The sequence below is a fragment of the Marmota marmota genome, unplaced genomic scaffold (assembly GCF_001458135.2).
Source record: "Marmota marmota marmota unplaced genomic scaffold, marMar, whole genome shotgun sequence".
NCBI classification, from domain to species: Eukaryota; Metazoa; Chordata; class Mammalia; order Rodentia; family Sciuridae; genus Marmota; species Marmota marmota.
This window is the reverse complement of record NW_026000283.1, coordinates 11,347,003-11,360,809: the sequence shown is the minus strand read 5'-3', so window position 1 is coordinate 11,360,809 and position 13,807 is coordinate 11,347,003. Positions and strand designations below refer to the sequence as shown.

The 13,807-nt window shown below is 35.7% G+C and overlaps 1 protein-coding gene across 1 annotated transcript in view; it reads left to right on the top strand.

Annotated features, from left to right (window-relative positions):
* The window catches only part of Dock11 (dedicator of cytokinesis 11), a 142,900-nt gene that overhangs the window by 21,842 nt on the left and 107,251 nt on the right, over positions 1-13,807 (top strand). The window contains exons 7-11 of the mRNA XM_048797110.1: positions 1,607-1,784; positions 2,388-2,467; positions 4,424-4,507; positions 8,253-8,393; positions 9,692-9,904. Of these exons, the coding sequence (XP_048653067.1) occupies positions 1,607-1,784; positions 2,388-2,467; positions 4,424-4,507; positions 8,253-8,393; positions 9,692-9,904 (696 nt within the window). The remainder of the gene's footprint in view (positions 1-1,606; positions 1,785-2,387; positions 2,468-4,423; positions 4,508-8,252; positions 8,394-9,691; positions 9,905-13,807) is intronic.

The window sequence follows — 13,807 nt, the reverse complement described above, 5'->3', positions numbered from 1 at the left end:
AGGACCATGTCTTATTTGCTTCTCTATCTCCTGTAATAATTAATAGGGCCATGCACACCAGAAGGACTTAACAAATGTTTGTTGATTTGAATTACTAAGGAGGCATAGACAAAGACAGGGTGGGAAAAGAGGGAGAGAGATTACTCAAATAGGAAGTTCAACTGACTGAGAGGAGCCATTATAACAGAGCCAGGGTGGCACAGTGGACTATAAGGAGCACTGAGCTGATTAGGAGGCAAGAGATGTCAGGTTAGTGTCCTTGGTTTACCAGAACCTTAATTTTTAAAACTAAAATGGGGGATGGGGCTGGGGCTCAGTGGTAGAGCGCTTGCCTGGCGTGTGTGAGGTATTGGGTTTGATCCTCAGCACCACATATAAACAAACAAAATAAAGGTCCATCAGCAACTATAAAAATAAAATAAAAATTCAAAGCACTTTTAAAAAGTATAAACATCTTTGTTAAATAGAAGGTGTTTATTTGTTTTTGTTTTTTGTGTGTGGCATTGGGGATGGAACCCAGGGCTGCCTTTGACCACACTAAGCCAGTGCTCTACTACTGAGCTATACATTCTCAACCCAAAGGTGCTTCTTAAACATATAATTAAAGCTTTATTATTTAACTGAAAAAAGAATGCACAATTTCTGGATTTCCTCAATTGATCCTAGTCTGAATTAACCTTTTTTTGTAGTCCTTCTACAATCAACTATTTGTGATTCTTTCTTCAAAAGAGTTTGAAATATATAAGTCTTTATGACTTGTTTTTCCTATGCTTTGAAGATGAGGAGGAGGAACTTTATTGGTTTCTTCTTGAATACTGACCATGCTGTGCAAAATTATTTATTAATAAACCTTTCTTGAGTACTGAGGCATTTGGGTGGAGGGAGTATGTCATTTCTTTTGTCATAACAGGAAAGGTGGTAAAGTAAAAGAGCATGTTGAATATTGAGTAAAGGAGGTGGCTTTTATTTTCCTTGTATACTAGTATTCAGCATAGGCCCCTTCCATGTATTTTACTGAGAGTCATAATTTGATTTGAGCTAACTGTGGTCTTCTTTTGTGCTATTATTTGACATCATGCATGCTCAAATGAATTAAGTGTCTGTGTTTATGTGTTAAGTGTCTGTATGTCTGTATTAAGTGTCTCATTTTAGATCACACACTTTATGGTGTGATCTAAAATAAGTATTGTGTTTATTTCAGGTCACATTTAAGGTTTAACTTTTAAGAGCTAATTTTGAAAATTATAAATATGCAAGAAAAACTTTAAGCAGGGTAGAACTAGTAAAATGTTTGCTTGTTTTTGTGGTCGTAGTTTAACTTTCTAAATGTGAAGGATGCCAAAAGGCTTTAAGTGATAATATTTATTCAAGTTGGCATAAGTTAAATAATTTGTGCATATACCACTGTGTTTAGTCCCTGGGGGAACAAAACAGATAATGTATGATACAGTCATTCATTGTCTGGGAGTATCTAATCCTTGCTGAAAGAAGCAATTATTTCATGAAATTATTGATGCATTTGTATAAAAAGAAATAAAAATGAGATCTAATATTAAAAGGACAGCTAAGCTAACTGAATGCATATCTTCTTTTTCTCCCCCTCTAGTGTCCCAAAATGCGCCGTCATGCTTTTGAACTCAAGATGTTAGATAAGTACAGCCATTATCTGGCTGCTGAAACTGAGCAGGAAATGGAGGAATGGTTGATAACTTTGAAAAAGATTATTCAGATCAATACTGACAGTTTAGTGCAAGAAAAAAAGGAGACAGTAGAAACAGCACAAGGTCAGAATTTTTAAATGTTTCGTTACTGAGGTAAAGCCCTTATCTTTAATCATGGGAATATCCTTTGTGTAGGGTGAATATGGAACTCTTAATCTTGAAGGATGACCTGCTTCTTCATTAAAAGTGACTATAGCTGGGTGCCATGATGCATGCCTGTAATCCCAGCAGCTCAGGAGGCTGAGACAGGAAGATTGTGAGTTCAAAGCCAGCCTCAGCAAAAGCGAGTCACTAAGCAACTCAGTGAGACCCTGTCTCAAGATAAAATACAAAATAGGGCTGGGGATGTAGCTCAGTGGTCCGTCCAGCGCCCCTGAGTTCAATCCAAGGTACTAAAAAAAAAAAAAGTGACTATAGAAGTTGATAGACTTTTTAAAGAGTTGTTGTTGCATGGACTCTGACACATGAAATATAACCAGACTAAAAAGGATAAGAAATTCATGGCAGATTTTCAAAAGTCCATTAAAGTTTTCCCTATGCTTTTATAATCAAAATTCTTTGCAATAAATCTAGTAGGAGAGGATGGGGTAGGAGAGAGGATATTTCTCTTAAGTGATTAGTAATGGTCTATATGGTTTAGAACATCTGCTTTTAATGAATTTGCAGATGATGAAACTAGCAGCCAAGGAAAAGCTGAGAACATCATGGCCAGTTTGGAAAGAAGCATGCATCCGGAACTGATGAAGGTATATCTTCCTTATGGCAACTTGCCTTCAACTGAGACAATACAGGATTAGCTATTAAAGTTTTAAACTGGATTCCATTTGGCAATGTCATTTCCAAGTTAAAAACCACAGCAAATTGGTGAAACAGGTAGCAATTGTCAAAGAAAGTTATATTGCTAAAGATGGCCTTATAAGTGTCAAGTGGACAGTTTGGAAAATCTTATTTTTTTTTCTAGACATCAGGAAGGAGTTCCAGCTTTTTGTGACTCTACTAATTTTTTAAGAACATTTTCCAAGTTTCTTTTAAGAATATCTTATTTTTAAATATTTTTATTTTTTAGATGTAGTTGGACCCAATACCTTTATTTTACTTATTTATTTTTATGTGGTGCTGAGGATCGAACCCAGTGCCTCGCACATGCTAAGTGAGCACTCTACCACTGAGTCACAACTCCAACCCCCTTCAATCATTTTATATACTGTGTGGTACTCTGTGTGATACATTCAATTCCATTACTATATATCATTCCTAAAATATTCTTCTTTCAAGGGGTTAATGATGTACATCATACACATGATATTTAATCTGATAAATTATATGTATTCATTTCATGTGAAAATTATATATTCTTTATAAGTAAATATGTATGTCTATGAATAATTTCATCAGATAAAGACTTTGTTAACATCTTTTTTTGGGGGGTTATCTGGGATTGAACCCAGGGGTGCTTAACCACTGAACCTCATCCCTAGCCCCTTTTTATTTTTTTGTTTTGAGACAGGGTCTCACTAAGTTGCTTAGGACCTTGCTAAATGCTGAGTCTGGCCTGGAACTTGTGATCCTCCTACCTCAATCTCCTGAGTTGCTGGGATTTTGGCATGTGCCACTGTGCCTAGCTTAACACATCATGTTATTAATTTTTAATTTTTTTCTCCCTTTGGGAATTTGAAATGGACTAGTTTTAAATTATAGAGTTGATTATCATACATACAAACACACACTCTCACACATTTCATACACACATACACACACACACACACACGCATATACACACTTTTCTCTGTGGACTTTCTATATAATACAACAGAAAGTTAGGTTGTGCTTGGTGGCACACACCTGTAATCGGAGGATCACTTGATCAAGACCAGCCTGGGCAATTTAGAGAACCTTTCTCAAAATAAAAATAAAAAACAAAACAAGAAAACACACACACACACAAAAGAAAAAACAAAGGGCTGAGGATGTAGCTCAGGGTAAAGCACCCTTATGTTCACCACCTAGTATCATTAATATTATTAATAATAACAACAACAACAACAACAATAATAATAATAATAATAAATAATGAAAAAAGAAGAAAGTAAGAAAGCTAGGACTCATTTATACATTTAAATGCTTGTCAACCCTATGTGTATTTTGTACTCATTCCTCTTCCTCAATTGCTGATTCAAACAATTTCAGAAGTTTCTTTTTTGGCAATTTAAATCTACTCTTAAACTTCAAAACTGTTTCTCAAAAGTCTAGCAGTATACTCAGGATCCCTTGACCTTAGCTTTCTGTGGTTCTGTAGATTATAATTGTGTCCTTTCTCGAGTCTGTACAGCCCATTATGTTTGCTAACGTGATGCAATCAGAATTGTATATAATATTTCATAGCTAACATTGTGGATATGTAAAATATTGTGATTTCTCATTTGTTTCTCTTATGCATTCAAAGTCTCTTGGATTTCTTTTTATGTGAATTATGGAATGAACCATATTATTGGTATTATGGAGAAGCTCATAGAAAGTAAAAGAAGCAGATCTGTAGCTAAGTGTGGGTCATAGTGATGGTGATACATCTCTCCTAGCTAAGCAATCATACTTTATTCATATTAATTAAATGGAAAGTAAGAATGGAATATTTTTGAGCTGTATCAGTACTATTTTGAAGGACATTAATGAACTAATATTACATGCATATTTTTAAATTTTAGTATGGAAGAGAAACAGAACAGCTAAACAAACTCAGTAGAGGAGATGGAAGACAGAATCTCTTTTCTTTTGATTCGGAGGTTCAGGTATTATTGATATATTTCTTGATTCCCAGAATTGTTGCTTATAAATAACATCTGTAAAATGGTTAAATCATTGCCTTTTTTTTTTCGCCAGTGGTGACTATAGATTGTTTTATATTTGTCTTGTTCCCTTTGAACATGTAGCTTAAAATTGACTCCTAGCTCAAGAGGACTGTCATATATTGCAAATGTATATATATTTCTCAATTTCCAAATTCTTTTCACATCACCTTATTCCTTAACATGGATAAATTAATAACCCTTAAAAGATTATTTCAGAGCTCTTTTAACTCATTAAGTAGAATTGTGATTTTGTGACAGTGAATACCTACAGTATAGAGAATACCAAATCAAATGACAATTGATTTTCACATTTGATGTGGACACATTAAATGGGGGTATTTTCATGTCTGGCTTAATCGAATTTTAAGTAGTCGGTGAAGCATGACAGTGCAGGTTATGTGTATTTTAATCTCATTTATTAGAATTAGGAAATTTTTGGAGTAAGATATTTATATTCGGCCTGAGATTGTAGCTCAGTGGCAGAGCACTTGCCTAGCACATGTGAAGCACTGGGTTGATCCTCAGCACTACATAAAAATAAAATAAATAAAATAAAGGCATCGTGTCCACCTACAACTAAAAAATATATTAAAATATTTATATTCATCAGATATAAATATTTAATTACATGATATTTTTAAATTAAATCTTTGATTTGTTTAAATGGACAAAGTCTACATTATATAAGTATTATGAATGGTGTTTGTAGTAAAAAATATTTCATGAGAATATGAAATTATTTGGGGTGAATGTTCTTGGTTTTCTTTTGTACTTTTCTTTTTCTTTTTTTAAAAATATTTTTTAATTGTAGATGAACACACAATATCTTTATTTTTATGCAGTGCTGAGGATCGAACCCAGTGTCGAGGCAGATGCTTTACCACTGAGCTATAACTCCAGCCCCTCTTTTCTTTTTTTTAATATTTCTTTAGTTGTAGTTTGACACAATATTTTTATTTATTTTTATGTGATGCTGAGGATCGAACCCAGTGCCTCTCAGATGTGAGGCAGGCACTCTACCAATGAGCTACAGCCCCAGCCCCTCTTTTGTAGTTTTCTATAGGATATTTTTAATTAGTTCAATTTTGTTTGAAATAGAAAAGTAGTATATAAGCATTAATGTTTTTCTCAGTGAAAATATAACATGAAAATATAAAACAGTTTGGGGAAAAATGATATTATTGTTGCTTCATATAGTTTTCTAATTAAAGTCTTTTTATTAGGTATGAAATGGGAAAATGTTTAGTTTATAAATAAAGCAAAGAGTTTTCTTTAATAAAAATACTACATGAAAAAGTTAAATTGTTTTTTTTTAAAAATATTTTATTTTCCCTTTTCCACCTATTATATTGCTTTAGTGTTAATTACCTAGTTTTTTGAAAGTAAGAGTATACCAGGGCTTAGGAATGTCATTTCTAAGATATTCATTCAGAAATGTACTTGTCCTAAGAATATCTGAGCCTTTGATTTCTCCTCAATGATTGGGCTCTAATTGGACATGTCAGGCTCTGTCTTTGTATACAAAGGAGGCAATTGACTGTGGTTGAAACTAAATCTTGTATCTTTGAAAATTTGTGGTGTAGTGTTTTTGTGGTCATGAAACCAAACTGATTTTATGTTTTGGTTGTTTATCAGTGAGCCACAGTGAGAGAAACATTCACAATTATGATGGCGCTTCAAGCAAAAAAAAATTGAATTTAATGTTGATTATAGAAGGCAGTCTTGCCACAGAGTAACCCATGTGGTTGTATGTGTCAAGTACCTTTTCTAAGTGAAGTGCCATCCCATAATTTCAGCCTTCTCTCTTAGCCATAATTCAGCATGGAGAGACACATTTTTTTTTAACTAGTAATCTTAGAGAATCAAGAAATGCTGGCTGATTGAAGGTGGTGGCTCAAACTTTGAACTATCAGGGAAGGCCATATGTCTCAACATTTGCAGTCACAGGCCTCAGAAAGGAAAGGATTTGGGGGCTGGGACACTTTGGTCCAGTTTCTCCTCATATTCCACTGTGTGAGTAAGACAGAAAGGAGAGCAGATAAATGGGCGGAAATTAGAATTGATCTCCATGGCAATGACTTGCCTCTGCTGGTTTCACAGATAAGTTTCAAGAGGGAGCTGTCTAGTCCCACACATTTGTATTCCTTTTGTAGATAAATAGGCCCAGGAGGAAAAAAAAATCACGCTTTCAGGTATAAACATTATATATTAGGCCTTTTAAGGTGGATTTTGATGGTGATCCAAGTTAGGTTAGAATAGTTATAATTATCCAAGATTCTTTAGGCATAATGCCCATTTTGGCTTGGATTACTTGAGTAATTGAGAAAAATTCGTATGTTTCTTGGCTTGAGGTTTTTTGTACTGGCAACATACCCTGCTCAAATTCACGCAGTCATTTCCTGCCTACCATATCTATAGCCTTACTGAAAGTATAGTAAATTATTCCACAATCTGTACCTTTTTTCCCATTTGTGAATAAGATATAAATCAGTTCCTTCAGAATGGACAGATGAACTTAGATTGACTGAGCCTTAAGAGCTGAGAGGTTTCTAGGAGTTTCTTTAAGGAGGGACAGATTCCTCCCCTACTGAGAGAAGATCCTTGACTCCTGATATCTTTTATTTTAAACTTGTGTGTATTTTGAAATACCAATAATTAAAAAATATTTCAGTTTGGCAAGCCAGGGTATATCTCCCAGCTCTGTTAGAAGCTGAGCTCAGTGTTTATCATTTTCCTAAGCAGACGCCTCTCTCACTGTTAATCATTTGAACATAGGTGGTCTTTGGGGTTCCAGCCTTGTCTGCTTCTCACCCTACATGCCACTAACTCTCAAATCCAGACTTTCAACCCAGACCTTTCTTAGTTTTCTAGCCACCTACTAATTTCACCTCAAACCTAATATATCCCCAATAGAACTCATCAGTATCCAGTCACCTTCCCCCAAAGTCTGCCTTTGATTTGTATTTCACAACAAAGTTCATAACATCTATCTCTACCTAATCCCCACCACCTTCAATCAGCCAGCATTATATTATTCTTATTGCCTCCCATATCCATTCCTATAATTTTTGCCTCCTGCTGAGCTCATAAAAGAAAGAAAATTTCTACCATCCTAGAACACATATGGAGAAGGTGAATTAACAACTATATAAATAAAAAATAATATTAGATAAATCAGAGAAAGAGAGCATAGACTTTGAGGGAGTGTGCAATTTTCTGTAGGGCATTAGGGAAGCTCTCTGGAAGTGTCAATTGATTGGAGACTTGGAAGACATGAGGGAATAAGCCATGCAGCTCTCTTCGGGGAGAAGGTTCCTTACAGAAGAACAATGCAAAGGCCCTGGTTATGAGTGAGCTTGGTGTTCTGGAAAAATAACCAAGGAGGTCAATGTGATTAAGAAAAGTGTGGAGTACAAAATGATAGGAGAGTATGTCAGAAGTGTGAGAGGAGACTTGTTCATTGCCTTAGATGAGAATCTCATCATGTCCCTCTAGGATTTCTCCATCAGTATTTGAACTTTAGTGTAAGACCTTCACATAGTCTTGTTGAGTGAAAAAAAATTTAAAGATTCAAATAAAGAATTGTTGGATTATGCCACTTTTGCTATTTAATCTGAATCCATATCAGTCTATATTTATATGAAACCCATCCTTTTAAAAAATTATTCATACTACTGTTTTGTAGAGGTTGGACTTCTCAGGAATTGAACCTGACATAAAGCCATTTGAAGAAAAGTGTAACAAGCGTTTCCTGGTAAATTGCCATGATTTAACTTTCAATATCTTGGGTCAAATTGGAGACAACGCAAAAGGACCACCCACAAATGTATGTATGACTTTTCCTTTTATTTCCCTTTTGGTAGTAGAGTGCTTGCCTAGCCATGTGTGGGACACTGGGTTTGATCCTCAGCGCCACATAAAAATAAACAAATAACATAAAGATATTATGTCCATTTACAACTAAAAAATAAAAAAAGAAATGTCCCTTTTTTGTAACTGAGAACTAATTTACTGGATGAAAATTTCATTACTATACATTATGAGAAATTTGACATGTAAGAATTTTATATATCTCTTTCTTTTCCCAAAGTATGGATATATTCTTGAGAGGATTCATGAAACTCTTACCTACTCAGAAGAACAGACAGAGAAAGCTCTTGACTTTTTAGAGAGACAATCCCTAGATCCTGCACCATCCTCAAATTTGGGAATTCTATTAGGAAATAGAATTTCTTCTGTGAAATTGGTTTAGAGAAATGAATAAGTATCCCCAAAGCCATGGAATACAGATGCTGTGCAGCCTGCCAGGCTCACTTACTAGTCTATAGAACAAGATTGATTTTGGTCTGCAGAGAAAATTCTAATTAATAGGTGTTATAGATCATTTGTGTTGTTCAGAAATACTTGAAACTAAAAATAAAATCTTGAAAGAGACTGTTTTATGTTCATCTTTATTTTTATATTTATTTCTAGTTCTAAAAATATATCAAGAGTGATGATTGATTATCTTACAAAGTGGCTGAAATGTACCAGAACACTTTTCTGTGTGTAAAGAGTTAATGTTTATGCCATCTGGCATGAAATTTCTCTTTGTGACCAGCTTTCAAATGCCATCTGTAGAGAGGAATCATGTCTTCCAAAACTGCTGATGGGGCAAAGCTTTAGTCGAGTAATTTGATGTTGACTGATACTAGCTCCTATGAAATGTATAGTCCAGTAAGTTGTAACAGAAGGGAAGATTTATTTCTACTCTATAATATCAGCATTATTTTGGAGGTAGTTTAATTAAATGTGTAGAAAATTAAATTTTATTCATGGAATAAGTTGTTTAGAATGTAGCTTTTGATTTTTACTCATCTTTTTTTTCAAATTCATAACTTGTGGAATTATTTATACCCCACAAAAGTTAAAATTTGACAAAACCTGTTATTTTAGAATGCTTTTTATGAAGGTAAGCCATAAGGCAATTTTAGCTAAATGTTGATCTCAGAAAGGAACTGTTATCCAAGAAACTGGAGGAATAAAAAGTTATCTTGTAATTTATGTCTCTCCCCCAACTCTACTCTCCTAACTTTATTCCCCCCAAAAGTCTTAATTTTAAAATGTAACTGTTTCTGTTCCCAGGTCGAGCCCTTTTTTATCAATCTTGCCTTATTTGATGTAAAGAACAATTGTAAGATTTCAGCTGACTTTCACATAGATCTCAACCCTCTATCTGTCCGTGAAATGCTGTGGGGCACTTCAGCCCAACTGGCCAGTGATGGCAACCCAAAGGGCTCTTCACCAGAGTCTTTCATTCATGGAATTGCTGAGTCTCAGTTACGCTACATAAAGCAGGTAAAGAGTGATCTTTAGCCTTGGTAGCACTTTTAGAGGAAGAAACAAATATTACTGCATTATTTCGTGGTTTCAGACCAATGTTTGTTTTTATGGCATTGTATCTTTTATAACATCTTATTTTTCTGGTGACTGGGGGAAAATGGAAAACAGTGGACTCGTTAATAACAGTTTGGCAAAGTCATATTATCAGTGGAACCATGATATGAGACTCAAAGTATTTTGTGAGATAGAATGCAAACATAGACAGACATACACACATATGCACGCGTGCACACACACACACACACACACACACCTGAACAAGACAATTTTTTTTTGAGAAATTGACCCTGAATTAGCTGTCCTATTCCTACTTCTTTATCCATTAATGAGTAGGTAGCTTTAATAGAGCATAAAATCTCTTTATACAGGGACTCTGCTTGAAAAGCAGTGGGAGGAAACTGGAATGTCACAGCTGTAATGATCTTCTCTTGTGTTCTGTCTGGAGTAAAGAATCCCTTTCAGAAAGAACCTAGCAGTTCTTTGGCATTCTGACCTCTGACCAGACAGGAGGCCACAGAATTTAGTTGGAGCAGAATGGACAGTCTGCCCTCTAGACTTTTGGAGCTGAAAGGAAATGAGATCATGGCATTGAAGTAAAGTGGGAAGAGGTATATGAACAAAAGCTGCTCACATCCTAAGGAGATTGATTTTTCCCAAAATAAAATGTTCTTTTTTTCTGATTATAAAAATAAGTACATTCTTACATGGAAATTCAAGCAATACAAGGAATATAAAGAAAGTAAAAATTAGCACCCATCAATAGTAACTATTAACATTTTAGTAAATGTCTTTCCAGACATCTTTGTTGTATTTTTATAAATACATACATATTGTATATACTCTTATAAAAATTGCATCATATTTAGGCTGTTTTACATTTACTGTGTTCACTTAATGTCATGTTTGTTATCCTATATCCATGTCTATAGATTAGTCACATTCATTTTAAAGGATAACCTGGTATTCCTTTGATTTAGCTAGTTAGGATATTTCTAATTTTTTGGTATTAGAATGCAGCATTGAACATCTTTGCACATACATCTTAATTCATTTGTTGAACCCTACCCCCTTGGTACCAGGGATTTAGGGGCACTTAACCACTGAGCAACATCCCCAGCCTTTTATCCCCCATTTTCTTAAAATTTATTTTTTAGGTGTGGATGGACACAGCACAGTACTTTTTAAAATTTTTATGTGGTGCTGAGGATCAAACCCAGGCCCTGCCCATGCTAGGCAAGCACTCTACTGCTGAGCCACAATCCCAGCCCCTTTTTCCCAAGTTTTTTAAAAATATTCTTTTAGTTATACATGGGCACAATATCTCGCTGAGTTTCTTAGGGTGTTGCTAAATTGCTGAGGCTGGCTTTTAATTTGCAATCCACCTGCCTCAGTTTCCTAAGATGCTGAGATTACAGATGTGCCACCATATCCAGCTGTTGAATTGTCTCTTTAGAAAATGTTCCAAGCATTGGGATTTTCAGGATTAAAGATTATGCTTTTTGCTATAGGTTACCAAATTGTTTCTAGTTTTCTTTACATGTGCTATGGGGCTATGGATCTGTGGTAGCTTTCCTCCAAATTGTTCCCCTGATGACCCCTAAGTTTGTTCCTCAGACCATTTGTTGCCATCCATATAAGCATTGTACTACAATGGAAGTTATTTCTAATGCAAAAATCGAGCCATTACAGTGTTATAAGTATTTAGGAATCTGCTATTGAATTATATGTTCAAAATTTCCTGCATGATACCATTAAGTCTTTTTAAAGCTGATGATAAATTTACTGTATTTTTTGAACATACTCAGCTATATATTTATTATAAGAAGTTTAATTTGTGGCTCAGATGTCATCCAACTTGCAGCCTAGGTCAAGAAGAAAAGTAACATTTTGTTGTTGTTTGAGATGGGGACTCACTGTGTTGCCCAGGCTCGTCTTTATTTTTTTTTTTTTTTTTGCCACCCGCTCCCTACCCCATGGTCTTGAACTCCTGGGCTTAAGCAGTTTTTCTACCTCAGCCTCCCAAGTAGTTGGAAGTACAGGCATTGTCACTTCACCCAGCCTCAACATTTTCCTCATATTTTTGTGATGCCGGCCTTTTCCATCAGTGTCTCATATAATCAAAACAGTCTCATAAAATGGTGTAATGATTGCTATTTTACAGATGAGAAGACCAAAACTCAGTAAGGTTAAATAAGCTGCCCACCATTATATAGCTAGCACTGGTGAACCTAGGATTGGAACCTAGATCTGTTTGGAAAAACTCAGTCAATAATATTTATTGGACAGAATGTAATTAAATGCTCAAATACATAATACCATCACATGCCCTGCCATGACCTGGGGGCTGTTTAGTGTGCGGGGGTGGGGTGGGGGAGCTGGGGTAGGAGGATCTGATCTGTTCTCTAGAAGGAGGGGCTAGTGAAGTGGGGAACATATCCATGTTTCTTTGGTGGGAAAATAGGGCTGGGCCAGAGGCTTTGTCCTACAGAGCCAGACTCCCAACCCGGGTGGGATTCCTGGGCTTTCTCTGGCTACGTTCTGCATTCTGAGGACAGGGGAAGGTAGAAACTAATAAAAGGAAAGGCAAAAACTGTCCCCAGAGAGTGCCCCTGGTCCATTGAAAAGTGTACATTGTTATGGCTCAGTATCCTTATCTATAAAATGGAGGTAATGCTAATGCCTGCCTCCAAGGGCTGATGCAAAGCTCAGATAAGGTGTGCTGCCCTCAGAAAGTGCTTAGTGCTTAACAGTACAATGTGGCTGCTAGGAGTAGCAGTAACAGCAAAAGCAACTGGCATGCTTTTATCAATTATCAAACCTCTTAAAATGATAATATTTGTTTCTGGCATCAGTATGGGAAAAATGCCTAGACTACCAGGAATGGGGAACAATAGGTATTTAGTAAATGTCAGCTATAGCAATAATGAGTGTTACTATTTTAATTCAGCCTCATCATGTGCAATGTACAATGCATGCAGGTGAGAGGCAGTACAGCATGGGTTGTAGTCCACACCCACCTACTTCATAAAGTTCTCTGATCGTCTATTTTTTTTGATGCATAAAACATGTATATTGTAATGCCTGCATTCAAATATTTTTACGAAGACTGAATGAGACAGCACAAAAAACATCTAGCACCATTATGTGGAAATTAACTTTAGATTTGCTTAGCTGGGTGTAGTGGCACCTGCCTGTAGTCCCAGCTCCTTGGGAGATCAAGGCAGGAGGATCACTTGAGCCCAGGGTTCCGGCCAGCTTGAGCAACATAGTGATACTGACCTCTCTTAAAAGGAAAGTAAATTACCTTCAAGGTATACTGCTCAGCATACCTTCTGCAGGGGCAGCTCAGGCAATCTGCCAGCTCCAGCTTACAGCTCGAGCAGCATGTTGCTGGCAGTACCAGAAGCCAAGTTCTGTGACCTTGACACACTTTGTTGCGCTACCCTAGTAATACCAGGCACCTAATGTACATTATTTTATTTAATCCATATGAAAAGTTTATGAAATCACTATTATTTTCATCATTCCCATTTCACAGACAAGAAACCTGAGACTTAAAAAAGATGTGTTACTTCATCCTATAAATGTTGAAGCCAGAATTTGAAACCAAGAAATTTGACCTTTGAGCAAATTTTAACCACTTTATTTCATTCTTGCTGCTTGAAAATTTTAAGCTGAATCAGCCATTACCTAGGCTGGTTCCTGCTCTTTGGAGGAATTGTTATCCTTTTACTCTCAATTTTCTATTCTGCCATGTCTACCTCAGAGGCTGTCTAGAACAAATGAGATAATGTGTCTGAAATGCTTTTAAAACTGGAAAGCTCTTTATTAGCAAAGTTGGTAATATACCAAATAGAA